Source organism: Camarhynchus parvulus, chromosome 1 (assembly GCF_901933205.1).
Source record: "Camarhynchus parvulus chromosome 1, STF_HiC, whole genome shotgun sequence".
Classification (NCBI taxonomy): Eukaryota; Metazoa; Chordata; class Aves; order Passeriformes; family Thraupidae; genus Camarhynchus; species Camarhynchus parvulus.
The window spans coordinates 78,985,491-79,006,651 of NC_044571.1; the positions used below are offsets into that span (position 1 = coordinate 78,985,491).

At 34.6% G+C, this 21,161-nt stretch overlaps 1 protein-coding gene across 1 annotated transcript in view; it reads right to left on the minus strand.

Annotated features, from left to right (window-relative positions):
- Positions 1-21,161, minus strand: part of DEUP1 (deuterosome assembly protein 1) — a 45,419-nt gene that overhangs the window by 11,773 nt on the left and 12,485 nt on the right. Inside the window, exons 5-12 of the mRNA XM_030955417.1 lie at positions 17,184-17,318; positions 14,268-14,381; positions 11,647-11,859; positions 7,470-7,624; positions 6,729-6,834; positions 4,959-5,156; positions 3,881-3,967; positions 1,183-1,382 (exon numbers count right to left, since the gene is read on the minus strand). Of these exons, the coding sequence (XP_030811277.1) occupies positions 1,183-1,382; positions 3,881-3,967; positions 4,959-5,156; positions 6,729-6,834; positions 7,470-7,624; positions 11,647-11,859; positions 14,268-14,381; positions 17,184-17,318 (1,208 nt within the window). The remainder of the gene's footprint in view (positions 1-1,182; positions 1,383-3,880; positions 3,968-4,958; positions 5,157-6,728; positions 6,835-7,469; positions 7,625-11,646; positions 11,860-14,267; positions 14,382-17,183; positions 17,319-21,161) is intronic.

A 21,161-nucleotide genomic window follows, 5' to 3' on the forward strand; every position in this document is an offset into this window, starting at 1 on the left:
ACATCTTCAACATAATTTCAAACTTCATAGGAAATCAGCCATACCTGCCACTTCCAAAGATGGGTGTATCTGTGTGTATATATATTAATGCATTATGTATATATATATATATATATATAAATATAAAAAATACATATATCTATTTATTTTTATATACACATGAATGCTATCTCCAACACAAAACAACACTCTTTAAAAAGAAATTTTAGGCTATGGACCTACATTTACTGGGATGCTGCTCTATTTTGCAGAAAGAAAATCTTTTTAAATTTTGCCAAAACCTAAATGTATGAGTTTGAAATTGTAACATGTTCAATTTTGGCTCCAACTATTTCAACTTTACTTCACAGAACTATTTCATGTTAGTGCTATCATGTCAGTTCTTTATTACAAATAATCAGTATATTTAGCTTCCTATTAATTTTATTTTCCTGTACTGTGACATACTGTTTAGCAGGATGCTGTTTTTTTTTTTTTAATTGCAATGGCATGATTATAATATGTTTGAAGGTAATTCAATGGCTTACTGAATACAGGGAAATAAGAAGAAAGTCATCACTACAATGCTTTCTATGAGTCTGAATATTCTCATTATTTTTCCCTAACAAGGAGTTTATTGTAGTAATGACTTACTCAGAGCATCTGAAATTACATTTCTGTTAAAAATCAGGTCACCCAAGAACACTGAAACCAGACAAGGCATTAAAATACATTTAATGAAACTTGCAACAAATGAAACTGGAGGACACAAAGCTTTTCAGCAGGGCCTATAGTTCAAACTGCTTATTAAGAAAACCTCCCATCGAGAAGTTTACCGCACATGTTGATTTTTCTAGCCTTTCCTCATCTTGTTTTTATTTGGTAGTAAAAAATACAGTCTGCTCTATCTTGCAAAACCTGGAACTCAGAATAGCTTGAGCAGCACATAAAAAGTTTTTAAAGTTTCATGTGCTAAATACTAAAACAGATATTAAACATTTCTGGGACTTCATTTATTGCCAATTTCCATTAGCCATGCAGAAAAATGCAGGAAGCCCTTACAAACATACTAACTAGATCTGATAGTTATATTGGTGGGAATTCTGAATGAACAGAAACAGCAAAAACTTGACAGTTTGGCCCAGTCAGACCTTCCAAAACACTTACAAGAAGTTTCATAAATGTGTACAATCTAAATATTACCTCTCTTCCTTTTCTTGCATCTTTGAATGGGTTTGGCAGCTGTGCTCTGTTTCTCTGTATGTATCCATGCAACTCAGTGTCGATGTTTCTGTGTCATTTTGCGGTTTAACAAGGGTATTTTGTAGTCTTAAATTCTCATGTTTCATTTTGTGAACAGAAGCTGTGAAATTTCCATGTTCTTTGTTACATAAATCTATACACTGTGAAAGGAGATAATACCATCATTAAGTAGTTATTTTTTCCACAGTAAATGGGCATATTTTTAACAAGCAAACACAAAACAATGTTCTATGCTAAAGAAAAGACCTAGTTACCATACATAATCATGCAACATTTAGCGCAAACCAAGAGAATTGCCTCCAGAAAAAAAAAAATCACAGTAGATAAATAGAAAAGAAGGGATAACAGCTCCTATAACACAATAAAACAAATTAAAATTTCTCAGCAAACATGCATTCAAAATATTATTGTTGTAAATTTATCGCTTGCTTTGTAAAACTGATGACATAAAAGCGACCATAACAGCTATAGCTGCAGACTCTATTGCTCCCTCCAGTAACAATTCCTCCAAAAATAACAAGCAAAATTATAGGAGTTCATTACTACACTAGATATAGAGTATGTGTACAGGCACAATTTAATATGTGTGTTGAGACAGTCGCCTTCAGTTTCAGAAGCAGTGAGTAAAGCCACATCAGCACAGTGCTCTCTGTCGTTGTCACTAAACCCTGCTTCTCAGCTGAGTTAGCCCACACAGTGTGCAAGGCAAAATACCGAAAGTGCAAGCCACAGGTGCACTGTGAGCAGGGGCTAAAGAGCCCCATCCACTAGGATATCAAGAAGGGAAGATGGAGATTAGCTCTCGAAGTTGTCTAGCCAGGATACTCTGTTCCTTTTTTCCTATCACTTAATGCACAAAGCCTATGCTGCACACCTGAGCCAGCTATTTTGGAACTATCTCTCTGCAGAGCACTGCACTGCATTGTGTAATATATTTGCAATAACAGTATACTGTCATCACCAGGAAATTTTCAAAAGGTTTATCAGATTACACACAAAAGACTAAAAGCCCTTGCATTTCATTAACTTGTGCTTTCATATATTCCTAGATCTACCTTATTCTCGGGGAACTCAGTAACTCATTACAGATTTGGTTCTTCGTACACTGCTGGCACAATTGTGCTCCTGCATTTGAAAGCTTGTCTATTCCTTGCACTGATTTGATGCCATCTCTTCCTGTGAACCTCGCCTTCCTCAGTTTTGGGGTGAATTTATGAGCCAAGCTGGCATGGAAATACCAGAAGGTATAATATAATTTAACATTTTGTGCAACTATGGGGGAGCAGGGGTTCAGCTACGTCTCACAAGTGGGAGGAGTGGAAGAACCGAGGGAGATGAAGAGCACTAAGTCATCCTACCGCTAATAGCTGTAAAGTTATAATGGCATGAACCCCAAAACTGAGCTGGCCCAGCTACATTGCTTTTGACATCTAAACCCTGAAAGTAACCCTGCCTGATGATGCATTACACCATACTGACTTAGGCTGGCACTGGTCTCAGAGGTTTGTGTAGTGCTGCACCGTACAGCACAAACATGTCCATAAAAATCTCTCTAATCCCTGGAATCTTAATATCAAATATATCACAATCTCTAATGTTTAGATCCTCACAATGCATTAGTAAAGCAGCAAAGAATTTTTAAGTCCACAGATCTACTGAAACACATATTGACCTTGGTATATGTAGCAACTGGATTTTACTGTTAAAATATAACAAACATGTGATGTCTCCAAGGACCCTTGTCAGACAGCTCTTCTCAATCTTCAAGAAAAGTGTCACTGCAGAGAAGAGTTAGACATGCATACACACACATCCATCTGTGCTTCCACAGTAATATATCAAATATACACACACAGATATCCATAATAGTGTGTATGTATGTGTAGGTAAGACATCACTGATGGACATCCATGCTGTTTTAAGGATGTGGGTAAATGTAACATTCTTCCATGACAATTCACAGGCTACAAATCCCCCCAAAATGTATTTACATCAGTATTTCCAAACAACATTCCAGTAGGATTTTTTTAGTGATACAGTAACTGCAGATGTTCTGTAAGAAGGGGATCTTTTGAAGCTTTTTGTGGAAAACAGCATATATACCATTTATTATACCTTCATAAACCATAGTTCTAGATAATCTCATGGCGCACTTTTCATCAATTAAATTTTAAAGCCCCGCTGTTTGGAGAGATATAAATACTAAACTCTGAAAATAAGCTGGGTGGGAGCAAAATGTGTCAGTTTTTTACACTGCTATTTAAATACCATGTGAACAAAGGGGTAAGATATTAAAAAAGGGGCATATTTTTGTCTGTGAAAATGATGACTGTTTAAACTTAAATAAGTGATATCACTTACAAAAATATAATCTCCCAGAAATTGTTTCGTGTCTAGACAGTTACTGAAAAATTTAACTCGTAGTTTAATACAATTAAGGTAAAAATTACTCTTAGCTATACTCATACCCAGGCTGTGTGTGAATACCACTTGGTTTTGATTATGTTGCACACCTGGTATTTATTTTTTTATTTAATGTATGCAAGACAGAAATCTCTAAATCTGCCATGATCTTAATCTGCATTTACAACAAATATAAGGAACTATTCTGCATACTTCATAGGTTCAAAAAATTTACCATGCAACTTTCACACTCCTGGTTTTCCACCATTTCTTTTAGATGCGTGTTTTCAGATTTGATAACTTGGTAATGGAATTCCAACAACTAGGAAAAGATTAAGTTCTTAGTTAAATACAAGAATATTACTCTCAACTGAAATAACACTGAGTATAGATATATTTAAGCTTAATTTTACAAAACATACATTAGTATCTACAAAACTTACTATAATATTTTTAAATCTAGCAATACCAAAGTAGAAAGAAGTATTAAACCATCTAGAAAAGATATACAAATACACTACCTCTGAATTTGTTTACCTTTCTGAAAGAACTAATGACTTAGGACAACAAGTTCACATGTAGTTACTACACAGAAAGAGGACAGATTTTACAGGCCACTGAAACTAGATGAAATCCTATTCACGACATCTAGAAATTATATCTATTCTTTTATTGATATAGAAATACCTGGTAAAGAGTGCCATACAGCAGGAGATATCTCTCATTCTCCCCAAACACTAACTTTACTATAGTCAAAAGTAAAGTATTACTTCAATCACAGTGTTCCACATGTAGTGACCCTCTCAGAAAATGCAGAGATACCCAGAAACCTCTAAAAATGATGGTTCTTTTGTTTTACAAACTAAGTAATCAAGCTGACAAGTTTGTTTTCTAAACAAAAATTTGCCATCAAAATCCCCACTGGTATCTTACACTTTCCAGCTATAAAGTGACTAGAATTTTCTATGCAGATTTCTACCATTCTTCAAAAAGCTTTGGAAAACACTGAAAAATTAGAAACTTAAAGCACATGTAATAACCACGAACTGGAAGTCTTCAAGATCTTTTGCATGTTAACATGATAACTAGATGTGATGGTCAGAATGAATTTCTATTTAGAGGTACAGTTGACATTTACTGGTGATTTCTTGTTCCAGCATCAATTTGGCTGTTTTTGTAATACTTCACAGATATTACAGCACCACTGATAAAAACTACAGCAAGAAATGGGATGTCTTTTCTCCTACAGATAATAAACGTCATTATCAATAGTGGAGTAAAACGATGTGGGCTGCTTTTGCCTACTTGCATACCTGCTGTTTTGTTAACAATTTGTGTTTTGTCTCTAACTCCATTTTTAACTGTCTTTCCAGAAGACTAGCTTTCTCCATGATAGTTGCTATAGTGATCTCCTTCTGATGAAGCTCCTCTGTCAGGTCAGAGATTTCTGTCTTCATTCTTTCCTGCTCAGAGCAATGGGACTGCTCTTCTCGATAAACATGGTTTCTTATCTATAGCAAATACATTTCAAAAAGAAAAAATGCTGTGCAGTAAATATGATTGCATCACTTGCTACTTATCAGTGACTTTTTCTGCTGTTGCTTCCAAGACACCAGCTCTTCTAACTGAACAAGAGATTCTGAAATTATAAAATAAAATGTCTTTGGAAGTCAGTGTTTATTTTTACATCTTTTTTCACTTATCTTGTACTTTCATTTGCCTATTTAATATTAGAAATGAGCAAAGTACAATACACTTCAGTTAACCTTTTAAAAGAAAGTAATAAAAATCATTTATAGAATTAGAATTCATGGTAAAGAATATCCAAGAAAATATCCATTCAATAAATTTAAGTATGATTTAGTTATAATGCACTTAAGTTTTAAAATAGTTTGATGAAGCTTAAATTAACTTAGGAGCAATATAAATAAATCAATCTAGAGGTTCTTTAATAAGAAACTACATTAGAAATAAAGGGTATATATGGAAAATGATTTTATGAGAATTTTTCCTGCCATTACACATAAAAATTTAAGGTCAAACTTTCTTCAAAACCTCCTGTGCAGAGTTCTGCAAAGTATCAACACAAAAATTGTTCTCCTAATCTTTCTACTATAACCAACAATTTAGTACTGACAAATTTTTTTATTGTATAAGAAACAGAACAACAAAAACCAGCATAGCAACCTTTGAAGACATTTTACAACTTTCTGCAGTACTATACACAATGATTAACTGATTGCATTCTGGTTTTATTTATGCAAACAGCACAGATATATTAGAATTATAAAAAAATAGATATAGGTGCAAAAAACCTAAAAGCTAGATCATGACTGTCATGCCAAAACTGATGAACCCAAGTCAGATGCATTCAAACAGAGACATTCAAAACCCACTTGGCAAGCATTCCTGTAACTTGCTCTAGGTGACAGAGTGATTGGACCCTTCCAACCTAACAATTCTGTGATTTTGCTTACATTGCTACTTGGCAAAACCACAACATGCCTGTAGGATGAGTTCTGAGCATCCTCTACTTCTGAGGTATTTCAGCCTGCCAAGCCATACACCGTTCCACAGTGCCATGCCAGTGCTGCTTGCTCACAGCATTTCTGAAATGTGCAATGCAATGTGATGCACAGCTCCAAGGAGACTGTGCAGCAGGTACCTGGGTAAGCTCAGCCTTGTGTGAGCACCTGCCACAGTGACTTGTATCAGTTGATCTGTTTGCATATCCTACCTCTGAGACCACCTACAAATTACAGCTTAGCTCTACAGGTTACCACTTAATCAGAGATTTGGAGGCTTTCTTAGTTGCACGTTATTATCTGAAACACAATAATGTGTAGGCATGGTCTCTTCTATTATTTCAATGGAGTAGGTAGGCACAGAAGCAGAATGTCAGTTTTACAGCTACACAACTAAATGCAACCATATACAAAACCTTTTTCATATAAAAAACTTCAAGCTCTCCAGTACCAACAATGCATCCTCCTCCTCTCTACAGTATATGCACATACCCTAGTTCAGTACCCTCTCCTAAAAATCCTATACTGCAGTTAAGATCTGGAAATAATATGAAATACCTTGTTCAGCTCTTCTTCTTGGCATTCTTGACTTTCTGCAAACAGCAATAACTCAGGGTTTTTATTTTCTAGTTGCTCAGTAAGCTGAACATGAGATGATTGATGCCTTTAAATAAGAAATAAACAAAACATGAAACAACCAGAACATTCAATACTCTTGACCTTGTAGTATCCTCTCCACAGTGTAAAACTGTAGAACATCTGCTTGCTGATGAAAAAATACCCCCAAACATAACCAACATTTGGCCTAAACCAGGCTGGATTTTGGGAGATGTCAAGGAATCAAGGACAGTACAACTATGTGCGGAAAGACTCCTGAAAGCTCCTACAGACTGGTATTTCATATAATTTGAAATGGCTACAGCAGATTAGATAAACCATAAAACCATGATGATTTTATTCAAAGGAGGTTAGGGAGATTTCAGCTGCATTGTTTCCAAGTGTTTTAATGCTGAGAAAATGAAAGACTGTAAAGATATAGGTAGAACTATCTGAAATGCATTGATTTGTAAAAATCTAGGCATCATTAAATCTTTTTAACAGAGCCTGCATCTGCCTGAAATTGTCTGATATGAATTTCTATTGCCTGAAATTGTCTGATATAATTGTCAATGAAAACATCCAGTCTCAAATTCAGAAGCTGACATTTGAATCCAGAGTATCTTTTCAAACAGACTTAAAACAAATGTAAGAAAAAAGTTATTAGCTCAGAAATACTTGTTAATTTAAATATGTCTTCACCATTCATACTTTATTTGAATTTCCTGTATATCTTTATACTCTTTGATTTTCAATAGTTCTGTATACAACTTTTGGCATTCCAGTTGTATCCTTCTCCAGAGACCATCCCTTGATTGAAGATCATTTCTCATGTCTGAGATGTCTGCCTCCATGTTCTAAAGAAACAAGCAAACACACAAATAGTTAAATAAAATTAGACAGCTTAAAATGCTGGTTTTTAACACATCATATTCAATACCTGCACATACATGATCTTAAATTTCAGAAAAACATATTGCTTCCATGCCAGTTCTTCTCATCTAAAAATCAGATTCTGAATATTCTTTAGCCCTTGCAATGTTCCAATGAATCTGCTTCTCAAATTATCATAGGAAACATAATTCAGAAGTTCTTTATTGTACTAAATGCATCTAAAATATATAGCTTGGTTGTTTTAGCAGGTTCTGCATCCTGGAACATGTTTCACATGCCAGAATTGGTGCTATAAGTGGCTTCCATTCTTCATTTCCAAATTTATAAACTTTAGATACTACTAGGCTGCACAAATCTTCTTAAAAACTAGCTCCATCTGCATGGAGTTAATTGCTTATTTAAATGAAAATCGCAAAAATTTCAAACAATCAAAAAAAAGATTTTTCTTAGGGACTTGAAAAACCTCATTCTGTTTTATCTTTTATTTCTGATTGATAGTGTGTTAGACAACCTGAAGACACATACTACATTTGGCATGATAAAACATGAATTCCAAAAAAATCAGAATTTCACAAAAATATACCGAAAACATACTAAATATAAGAAAATTGGAAACATAACCCACAAATAACGAAAGTTACAATAACAATCAGTGCTTGCAACAGTAATATCCAGAGAATATGTATTGCTTCTCACCTAAGATCCTAAAGCACATTTCAGATTGAAAAAAAAATTATTATTCTGAGGATATTGATTCTTTACCTTTCAAACTATTACACTAAAAACATTCACATTTTTCATAATTTCTTCATTTTATTTGAATATAGTTTCCATTTTTAAGAGCAAAAATAAAGCCTTTAAAATTTCAAAAGAGAAGTGGATTCCAGCAACTGCACTGCAAGGAGGATCTTCAAAGGTTTATTTCCCCTAGAGCCTCCTATGAGAATGACCCTCCTCCCAAGAAGCCTGTGGTCTTCCTCAGGCTGAAAGGGTTGCTGAAGACAGATATTGAAGTGCTTTTGCATTTTTTGAGGTTTTTTTTGGGAGGGCTGCATATATGAACTCATTCATCTAATCCTTTGTTACATTAAGACCAAGAGAGCTTTTTGAAACACCAAAATGCAATCCTGGGTTTAGTCAAGTAAAATAAAGCTTAATAAACTGTTAAAGTTGTTGGTAAGACTTGTTAATTCTCATCTTCATGACTCCAATATTCAAGAAATAGCCACAATTGTTTTATAACACATGAACCTGGGAGATGGTTAGCCCTCTGACTTCATTCTAGGGTGGGTAAGGGAGATGAATTCCACACAATTGTGTGGCAGAAGTCATATTTTCTGTAATAGACTGCAGTCAGCACATATATTTACATAGATTTTATTTTCCTGTGAATTAAATAGTAGCAGGAACAACAGTAGCCACAGCAGCAGCTGCAATAATAATTGAAACAGAACTTCAGGTCAAGAGTTTCACAGTTTCACATATCAGTTAAAAAATAGATATGCATCACTTATTATTTTAGAAAATATCTACTGCTTCTGGTTAAAACGGAAATTAATTTTGAAGCAGAAAACTTTAGGATTTGTTAAAAAAAAATCTCATATAAAGAGTCTATTTTAAGTTAAAAAAAATCATTAAATCTTTTCTTTCCTTCTGTGAAATGTTTTGCCTCTACTAGCTTGCCAATCAAAACAAAGTCCCAAAAATTTCCTGATCAGCTCTTGTTCTAATTCTACTCAAAGCTGTTTGTGGTGGGTTGACCCTGACTGGATGCCAGGTACCCACCACACCCACACTGTCACTGCCTCTCCCAGCTGGACAGGGCAGAGAAACAAGAGTAATGCTCTTTGTTTCTGGAGGTAATGACAGGGAGAGATCACTCACCAGTTACTGCCAAAGGCAGAACAGAGTCACCTCAGAGAAATTAATTTATTGCTAAAAAATTAGACCATGTTAATGAGAAAAAAACCCTAAATCTTAGAACACCTTCTCCTCATGCCTCCTTTCTTCCCAGGCTCACCTTCACTCCTCAGTTCTCTACCTCCTCCCCTCCAGTGCTCTGTCAGACATCGGGGAAGCTTCCAGTACCTTCTCACAGAGGCCATCCCTGGAGTGCGCCCACTACCAAAACCTTTCCAACATGAACCCAATACACTATTCCACCTTTTAAATACAATTATATGGTGTATTTTCACATAAATTAGTATCCAGCAGCTGACCTAATGCTGACTTTTCAAGAATCAAGCCCTTGGTGTGATATTTTCAGGTTACCTCTCATGCCTGCAGATAAGTTTGTCAGATAATTCACAGGGTAGAGAAATAGATTGCAGTCTCCATTTAGATCTTTTAAACTTTGTATTTTCTGTAAAGTCAACAAACTGCTTTTCCATACATTTCACTTTATTATTTGCTAATTAATACTGTAAGTGAAACAATTAGAAGCACACTGAAATGATCATAGGCATAAAGAAATATATGAGGCTCAACAAATCTTGCTTTCATTGCCATCAGAGTTCTCCACACCAAGATTCCCATCTACTCCTTCCTTCTTTACCCATATCATGTCCAACTATTGCCATCTTCCACCTAATTCTCCTTCACGTAAACCTGCTTACTTTTTCTGGCTGACAACAGGGTTTGTAATTTATTCTTTCTCATACAGACATTCCTAAAAAAATATTTTCCCTGAGCTACTCCTTTTCACCAAACATTGACATCAGTGTTTCCCTTATGCAGCTATTTCCAAATGCAGGTTTTCTAACTAACATAACAACATTCCATACCACCAACACAGTTATTCTGCAACTTTCTGCCCTTCAGATGACACTGTTATGTACATCCAGCTCCACTTCTACTTAAAGTGTCTTCAAGCTTCCTACAGCTCCTGAACTCTCTTGAATACATGATTCCAAAGTTCTTCCTGCTTGAAGATTTTCTCCAAGGCGACAGCACAATCTCTCCATCATACAGCTTGTATCCACTTGCTCTGACTGCCATGATTTGTTCCAGTGCATATTCTACTCCCACTTCTTCGATGGCAGCCTTTTTTACAGGCCCCAAAACAGAAGTTTTGCTTGCACACTCATAAGTTGTACACAGGCAAAAGACTCAATGAACTAATGTGCAAATGGCATGTAAAAACTTGGCTCTTCTGACAACACAATCTGAAATTAATCTCCGCCACATATATGCTAATTCCTATAAAGTATATTGCATATGCTGTTAGCACACTGCAAGACTATCTGTAAACAGAAACAAATCTTTCTCCAAAAAGACTTGAAGTTACTATATACCATTCAGTATATTACTGAACCTAGAACTGCTTAAATAAATAAGCAAAAGCATAACTGATACATGTCACCAGAAAAAAAAAAATCAACAGGAATCTCATTCCTGATGTGTTTCAAACACAGATAATAAAAAAGTTGTAAAGATCTTGTATTATCTCAATCTTGTCAAAACTCATATACCATGACCAAAAGAAGAGGAGCAAATGGCTGTCTTCATAGATCAGTTCTATGCTGAAAAACAGTGAACTAGGGATAAAACCTGATGGTTATTTACAATAGCCAGAAATGTAAAAAAAATTTTAAATTGTCTGCATAATCTCCTTTCAAAACAATCAAAATATACCATACATGTTTGTATATACTTATTTACTAGTTATATGGCACAATGAACAACAAGGTGTAAATCAGATAAAGAGATTTCACAGAAGTCATTTATATTTAAGGAACCAAACTAGGGGAAGTTCTAGTAGATGCCATGGATATAGGAGAGCTACAAAATGCTAGATACATAGACAAGAGAAAAAATATACTGCTACATTTCAAACTTATTTCTGATTTACTAAAAAACCCAACCCATACTGCTCCCAGATTATTCTGTGCTCATGCACAGAATACACCTAATGTATATTTATGTAGGCATCTCATCTTGATTTTCCAACATTAATTCCAGAGTCATCATAAACAACCATTACTACCTGGCACTGATTTTGGTACATTTTTAGATCCTCACGGAGTTTCATGTTTTCCTCTACCAGTTTATTCTTGTTTCTTGCTATTTCATTCACAATTGCCTTTAGCTTTTCAATAATCGAATCATCGTTTTCATTTTTGGGCTGGGTATAGGTAATTAGCTCTTCTTGGTTTTGTTTCTTATTGCAAATTTGGAGTTGATAATTCTGGCTCTGCCTCTATAAAACAAGAAAATATTTTAAAATAAACTCAATAATTGTATGTAAATTGCTTGGACCAAATCATTACTACTAAAATCATAAGGCCATTCCTGTCTTCACCTGGATTTGCTTAGAAAAGATGATACAATTCAAACAGTTTGAATTACTTGCCCTCAATTAAAAAAAAAGTTTCAAAAACCTTCAAGGGCACGGGAGTTTTTCAAGGATTTTTTTCTCCTGTGCTGTGTATTTTCGTAATACTTAATGTTAATGAACCTCAAATGTGAAAAAGGTGATTATGATGACCTACTCAAAGCAGTTACCTGTGAGAAATAATTTGAGAGAAATGTTCCTCTTTGATTCATTGAACTCAGTAGGAGCTGTATGTGTGTGTGCCTCAGGATAGATATTAACCTTTGACTAGAGGGCTACCATTACATAGGTCATGTACAAACAGCTGAGTTACTACAAGAACTGCACTTCTTTGAGATCATTATCCTTAAACTTAGGAAAGAATCATTTGTACATTTGGCAGAGTCCTACACTCCATGCAGCTTCTTGTACCAATTAAAATCCTAAACACAAAACTTCAGAAAATTGGTATTGCCAGTATTTCTGAATCCACAGGCATTGTGAAGAAGCATAATTACTATGGCAACTGTTTTTGCTGTTTAAAAAATTATCCACATGAATCCCACTACTGGGAGATTACCAAGCAGCACTAATCTTTCACAAGACTGAGAATTACTTGAAAAATGACAAAAAAATATGACCTGGAAATCATACATCATGTGCAGATAACAAGTTGGGCAAGAAAATAAAAAGTGAAAATAAATAGGGTTAAAAATACCATATTTCACTGACAAGGACTGCAAAAAGTCATACTTTAGACAGTTTTTGATGTTATTGACTATGTCCCCATAATTTGTGTTGGCTGAGAACCTAAGTAGAATGGACCACTGGCTGCATATCAAATAAAAAGCCAAAAAAAATTTGCAGGTTAAGTTTCATGTCTATAGACAAAAAAATTAAGGTCCCTTTGACATCCAAGTTATGGATTCTGATATATACAAGTGTCAATATACCTTGTGAAAAATACACTGCAAGACTGCAACTGGAAATTAAAGATCTCATGAAACACAAATTTCAGGCAAAGATGCAGGAACAATTAAGACTTTTGAAACAGCTAAGGGTCCATCAGACTTCGATTTAAAAAAATAGTTGGTGTTATGTTACAGTTGTAAAGGAAACTGTCTTCAAGGCAAGTTCACTGATGGAATTGAAAGCTTCAACAGAAAAATGTGAATCATCACCCTCAGTACTCTATTTTGACTTGTCTAACTGTACAATCAACGTCATCAGTCAATAGTTTTGTCTAATCAAAGACTTGCTTTTTTAATTTTTTAATTTGCATGAAAGCTCAATTGCTGGAATATAATGCTCTCAGCAGCTGAACCCAAAACATAACTGTCATCCTTGGAAACTCTGGATATGTGTAAAGAGTCTCACAGGAATTGTTAAGAAAGTGTTTCACTAGATTAAGATCCAATGAGCTTAGTAACAGTGGAAAAGGGAATTACCAGTGAGCAACATAATTGGCTTCCCCTTACTTAATCTTCAAGCTGTCTTGTGGTGCAGTCAATTTGTAAGTTATTTTCTGAGTTTTTTTTTTTTAAGAGAAGGATAGGTCACCATGATACCATTAAATAACATTTTTTTCTGGATTAGATGGAATTAAAAAAATAAAAATATGCAGTATCAATAGTCTATCTATAAAAAAAGCAATAAGCAAATTGGCAAGTAAAAAACAGTCATAAAGTCAACCAAAGAACAGCATAGTAACCAGAAGGCTGAAAAATATGAAAAGAGGGGGCTAAGTGATCCAACAAAAAACTCCAAGAGTGATTCTGGAGTAGCATACGAAAATTCATTTTTAAGCATAACTGACGTTACTGTATATTTATGATCTTCAAAAAAAAGAAGGCTATCAGATTTGAAGGAACTTTATAGTTGCATCAACACCTCAATGGCATGCACTATTTACTTGGTAAGATACTTTTTAATAACTTGTCAAATTAATCACATATTAACAAATAACATGGAAAAGTGTATCTATAATATGCTTAAAAAGCAAAAAGGAACAGTCAGTGGTTTTTGTAATTGTTCGGGGTTTTTTTTTAGAAATATTTCCATTTCCATCATGATTTTTATTTGTTTTCTCACTTTCATGAGAAAAACTAAATTAAAATAAGTCCACGTATCATTAGATCTTCCAGTATGGTTCTGCCTTACCATATATTCACTACCAATACACACATGCATTGTAAGATTCACTGTAATCTTAGTTTTTAAAAATTAAGTTAAAGTAAGCTCTAGCTGAGCAAAGAGTTCATTTTCTTCCTAGAGCAGGAAGGTAGGAATTTTACCTGAAATAAACTACATTTCTCAGGAAATAATTTTTGTTGCATATCTACATAAACAGGGTTATTTACATAGGTTGTCCCGTTCTTCTCCCATTCTTGTGATTTTGCCTTAAATCCCTGAAAGACAGCAAAACAAGCCGAGTAAACATAGAGGAAATATCTATTTTCCTCAATCTAAAGAATTTTGTAATTTGTATTGTTCTAAGAAATACCTAGTTTTTAAATTAATACATAATCTTTCCATAATTTTGGAAAGAAGTAAAAAAAAGAACAATTCTATAAACCAGCTGTCCAGTCACCCCCACCAGAGAAAGACCCGTCTTAAGGGCTACTGATCTGCGAACAATGAGTGTAAACATAATAACTGAATAAAAACAATAAAATAGAGTTATTACTATGATACACAAATTGTATTGGATAGTAGTTCCTGTGACTTTAAAGCTGTATCAGCGATGAGCAGGGTAATCAGCAGGGAATAAAACCCTCAATATTCAGACACAAAGTGGTTGCTTTCGCCTTGGTTTTTAATGGGACAGCAGCTACATTGAATAAATTTTACTTCTTGCTCTCTTTAAAATTGCTGCTTCAGGTTCTGAGTTCATTGAGTTTAAACAAAAAGCTGTTTAAGAAATTGTATTATATTAGATTTATCTAATATTGATTTTGTATTTTCACTTACATTCACATTTATAGTATATTTGAACACGCTTTAAACCCATGCCAAACCTTGTATGTTCACAAATATATTTTAAAGGCAGTATCCTAAAAATAAGCAAAATTTCAGTTACTAGAACTGTTGCTCTTTTAGTTTGAAAATTCAGCAAAATAACAGTACACTGATTTATATATTGAAAACTAATGGAAATGTTGTTCCAAAAAGACAGATGATATTTTATAATTAAGCTAAACTGGCATATTCCCCAAATTTAAAACAATAACAGGGTTTTTTTGCTACTGAAGAAAATCTGACTATTTCTCAACACATATTAATACAAATCTTCTTTCATAGCTTTCCTGATATCTGCTCTGGCATTTATAACAATAAACATCTCCCTATTTTATAAAACATGATACAAACGGAATTTCAGACTACTTAATAAGGACTGCAGGTTCAAGGCCTTACTAAAGCACTGCTGAGCTTAGTAGATTTTCACCACAGTAATTATTTCCTGAATACTCGAATTTGCTGAATATATTCCAAGCACCCATTTTTCATACTGCATAATTAATCAAATTATAGCATTGTCTTACATTATTTTCACATTTTAATCTTGAGTAAGGTTATTCTCAAATTAGCTGACAGCAGTGATATATCAATGATAGATGTACAACCCATTGATTATTCCTGTAGTAGCTGATGTTGGCAGCTATGCTGCAGTCCAAAGCATCATAGCTTTTCTGATGGTGAGAACTTCCATGGGGAGGAGACAGCTAACATCATATAGAGTTGGGATGTGTCTATGTGGGTACAGGAACCTGAAGGTCACAGAAGTTAGTCCTGTATCTTACAGAATAACATACAAGGCAAGTCCAAAATAGAGATCCTAAGACTCTGCTTAATTTGGGTTAAAAGTAGGAGATTACTTAAAATCTACTAGTGCTGAATTTCTTGATTGCAAAGTCCTCAAAGTGTCCAAATCATCTACATCATAAATCTACATCATAAACATCTAAATCCTCCCCATGCTTAGAGCTGGGCAAGCAGCTCCCGTATCAACTGGTTCCACTCTCCTTGCATTGCCTACAGCACCCAGCCCAGTAAGCACGTGGAGCACACACTACTTCATTATGCTCTTCTCAAAGGATAGACAGAGAAAACATGGACTTTGTGATCATCCCATGCTTCATCAGATTACTGCTTAGACTGTTCTTTCCATAAGTGGAGGGCTCGGTGTAAAAATCTTGCAAGACAGAACCTGAAGTATAATCCTCCCATGTTAGTTTTCTACCTAACAGACAAATGTTATTTTTCAACAAGCTGCGAAATTCTTCCTTTTGAAGTTGTTTAATTTAGCTCAGGCTATCAGGAGATTTATCAGATAAAAAAGAAGCAGTAAAAATTAGCATGCCTAGAGATGATATTGCTCAGTTAGAAGAAATAATACTGGATATCAGTTTCTGCCCCAGTGAATGCAGCCACAGCCATTTGGAGAGAAGACACCACTTATGGGCACACTCTCTGCAAGCTCTCTATCTTGCCTAACTTTCCTGTTAGTCCAATAAATACCACAGATCATATTATTCCACAGATCATAAAGTAACCTCTGAGAAGTCAAGACTGGGAATTACGAACAAAAATCAGTGTCTTCCTGTATTCAACAATAAGTCCACTAAAATCCAGCCCGTGTCCAAAGGGATAGGGAGTATGACTGATTCCTGTCCTCAGCATCTATTATCTAGTCCCCCAGCCAGTATGCTGGATTCTGCAGAATGTATTTTTAAGTGCCTAATCCTTCCTCATACATTGCCTAGGGAAATTAGGCACTGAGGTCAAGGTCATGGATTGCTTCAGGCATATGGGTACTGACAGGATATAGGTTTAACAAGCAGTTTTCCAATCCTAAAAACTTTTATCTATGTAGTCCAATGTGCTCAAGGTTGTCCTTGAGGTCTATAAAACTTGAATTAATGATAGGTATTATGTGACAGTATCCTGTACATGTACAAGCTCTCATGCCTCAAAAGAGACTGTGTTATCCAGTACACATCTATTCATCAGGAAAAAAGTAAAATTTATTTATAGTTACATTTACAAAAATTTTGGTATTAAATAATATTAAAACTAAGAACCATTCTTGACAAAGCAAGACAACGACATAATTTTTGTAGGACTATGAGCAAAATAAAGCTTACAATTTTAAATCAAATATTAGTTCTAGAAGCATAATAGAATTAAAATATAATGACAACTATTCTTACCTCAAGTTTCACGTATAAATTCCTTGGGTTAGATGATGTCTCCAGATTTTCCTCACATTCTTCTCTGCTTTCAAGCTTTTTCTGTTTTAACTGGTATGACTGTAGCTTTTCATAGCTATGTACCAACTTTGAGAACTAAAAACAAAAGTAGAGTTGAACATGCAGGATCTATCAAGGAGGATCACATGGCCAAAGTTTTCTTTAAACTAGAATCACCAACTGCAGCTTTAGCATTCTAAATGTTTAATCAATGTAACAAAAAATCAATTAATAAAGTTAAAATCAATTAATAAAGTTATCACAGATGAACAAGACTATGCTCTCATATAAATGATAACTAACTGTTTGAATGGATTCATTTGACAGCTACTTAATTCTGCTGCAGCTCTCCATGGCATTGCTACCCACAGAGTCATTTCCTCTACAGTGTTCATATGGATTGTTCTACACTTGTTTACTGCCATCTTGTGTTGACAATTTAAAGGGTGCTCCACTGACCAGAATGAAAGATTATCATTAATGTATGCTAAACTTGCATGTTCTTTCTTATGATGAAAATTGTTGAAATATTAAGTGTGTGATGATGGCACTCTTCTGGTACCACTGTGTGGGTCTCAGAGCTAGACACTAAATAGACAACAGACACTCCCTACTGATGTCATCATGAAAGCCTGGCTTAGGAGTCAGAGGCACAGAAGAAAAGGTTCCAGGAGAAGGACCAGCCTCTCCAGAAAAACAGCCAGTTTTCACATCAGTTTTTCCACATCACACTGCACAAAACAAAGGGTCTGTCTAGTGCCTGTTTACAAATCTGATACAGAAAAGTGGTACTTTTTGCTAGTAATATGTACATTTGGTTTTGAAAAAAAATGCAAACCCAAAGATATTGATAAAGGAAACACTAAAAATACCGTCTTGTGGAAAGTTGAGTGAAAGAACTTTGGGAAGAATATTATGCAGAAAAGAAGCTTCCAATAAATACTGATCATGTCTCTTGTTGTTTAGTTCCTTTACAATTAAATATATATGACTTTAAAAAAACCTGACTCTCACATAAAGTTCTTTGTATACCCAAACAAAATCCGTAAAATCTCATATGTTTGTTAACAGCTCAAAGTGAACTACTGCTTGGAAATGGAATGGAATCCTGTTGAGTCAACACTGAATGAGCAATTGAGGTCTGTTCAGATAACAAACATGGCAAAAAGAAGTCTAGAAAAGATATAAAACAGGAACAAATTAAAAAATAATCTGGAAACTTCCTAGACACATTTGAGATGAACTTGACAATCATAATATGGGACAGCAAAAACTAATTGAAAAGATGACGAGAAGACAGATTGTTCTGGACTAAGACATTTCATGATATGAAGAGGCCCAGGCACAGATTTCACCAACTCAGAATGTCTGAATAGCAATTATGTAACATGGGCATAACAGAGCTGAGTTACCACCTTTAAACCCAAATCAGAAGTCTTGCAGTGAAGCTGCCTATATTTGAAATTGACTTTGTCAGAGAACAGAGTTAAGATAAAATATTTAAAATGAGTCAGAGTATCCAGGCTCAAACAACATGGAACTCATTGACCTTGGAAGAAAGATATCCTTTTTCAAATAGGAGTTTTGCTCTTGAATATATTATGGCATATTTGAACTGCCTGGGAAGACTCAATTCAGATAAGACAGGTATTGGAATGCTTATGCTAAAAAGGCTAGGAAATATAGTATCCAAACAATTTGGTAAATCAGTCCAAAATGGAACAGAGTGGTCAAAATGAGAACATTTAGTTTGAATCTTAGATATTTAATGACAGTAGGATATTAAAGGCAAATTGTTGTCTGGATGTTAAAATGACTGGAAACCAGACTGAAAGAAAAAATCCTTTCATTTAAGGCCAGATATTTGCTTTAAAAGGTCCAAGTTGCTCTGTTTGCATGTTGTGCACGTTAAAAAAAAATTAGGCATTTTAGTGAGTTCTGGGGTAGAATCCATCTTAGTTTAAATTTCTGAAAGTTATACACACAAGCCTGAGATACTCTGCATCAGAAAAATCTGCCTGTAAATGCTTAGTCATTTCAGCTGTCTTAAATTCTTGTCATACACTGACACAAATTGTATTCTGGGGGTATCTATTTCTTTCTGGTGATTCTAAAGGGAGCTTGGGATAGCTCAGACATAGGTTTTACACGTCTAAGTGAGGAAATTAGTTGCAAAGTTCTTAGAACAAGAAAGGATCCTTGTTCTTTTGCTGAGAGACTTCCATTACTTTCAAAGTCAGAATATTTACTAGGCATTAATATAAAAAAATAAAAAAAGAAAAAGAAGGATCAAAGTAATGCAGATGAACCTTAGAAATTTTTGCTATTTAGTTATGACAAAATGCTGCATGTTTGAATGAATACAACAGTGTAGCCTAGGAGTTTCAGGTTACATACTAGCAATTATTTCCCTAATACAAGGAAAATATAGGTTTTACTGCATTCAACAGGCACACAATCAATTCAGAGGGAATACTGCTCATTAAACAGAAAAGAAATTCATTCTGAATAGTCTAGCATTCTGACAGCTAGAAAAAGTAATCTTTACTATTTTTATCACGATTAGGAAGGAAGAAATCTTCAGTGGGATTTTAAGAATATATCTGTAGAGAAGATACAATGCTACTGGTAAATAGTAACACACAATTTGTGCAAAACAAAATTGTAGCTCATAAGATTCTACAGTTTAGAAGGTGGTATAACTTCCAAGTGAGAATAAGAACTGAAAGAAGGGAATCAAAGGAGACAAGGCAAAAATTAATATTGTCACAGAAGGTCTATATTTTAGATATGAGTTTGTGTAGCTCAGAATTGGGGACATTAAAGCCATTCCATTGCAGAAAATGCAGCACTGTAATTCAGGAAAGAAACTCAGTAAGGAGATGTGGCAAAAGCTAGAGGAGCAGAGTGGGACAGTCCTATTGTCTAGTATAGGTGCTAGGAATTGTTCTGACAGGCAGACTTCTGTTTATCACATGGAGAATCAAGACAGGCCCCTTAACACAGGCATTTAACAGTTTTCTGTTTCAGTCAAGGTGAATGAGGTGGATATTTCATGAAGAAATGTGGTTTGGTCAAAGGAGAGGAATGGGTGCTGGAAATTAAAATGCAAACAGCATCAGCGCTGGAACCTTTAGAAAGAGGAACAGGATGACTGAGAGAATGAAATGTTTGGAAACATGGATTGGGAAAGTGACCTATATTCTTAAGAGCTAGAAATCCAAAGTTCTATCAAGTTTATCTTGCATAAAGATAGAAGAAGAAGCAATCAAGAAACCCAAAGAAAGGTTAAGTGGTCTGAGTGGTAACTAACAAGGATAGTTTGGGGAAGAAATATAACCAGATTTAAAGAGAAAAGCTTGTAGGTTAGAAAATGTCAGGTTCTTTAAAAATATAAAAGAGCAAACAGGTTGTATTTGCCTGTGGAAAGGACTTGTAGGATAATTAAACACTCCAAAATAAAAATCTTTATGAAAAATTGCCTGGACTTTCAATTTCAGAAGGTTCAATTTCAGTGAAGATATTAGCAACAACATGTAACATAAACCCAAGCATTTTTAGAACAGGATAAAAAATAATTAAGAAGTGAAAAATATAGCAGCAAATGTTATAAAGAAAAAAGAGTTTTACTATATTTTTGAGAATAGTTCTGCATTGCTAAAAGATACCTTACTACTTACGCATAAAATGTCACACTCCTTTTCATTATGTGATGTTTATCTTCTCAACAATCATGCTAAGAGGATGCTTTCCTGTAATTTGTGTAAATTATAAACCAGCTTTTATTTCTAGCTACTTTCCCAAATGATTAGAAGTGTTAATTACAAAACAGCCAAAGCATTCACTGCCTATTTAAAGAATTGTTTTCCAAATCCATTTTCAATTGTAAAAGAAAAGATAAATTAAATACAACATAACATTAAAAATAAGTAATAGATT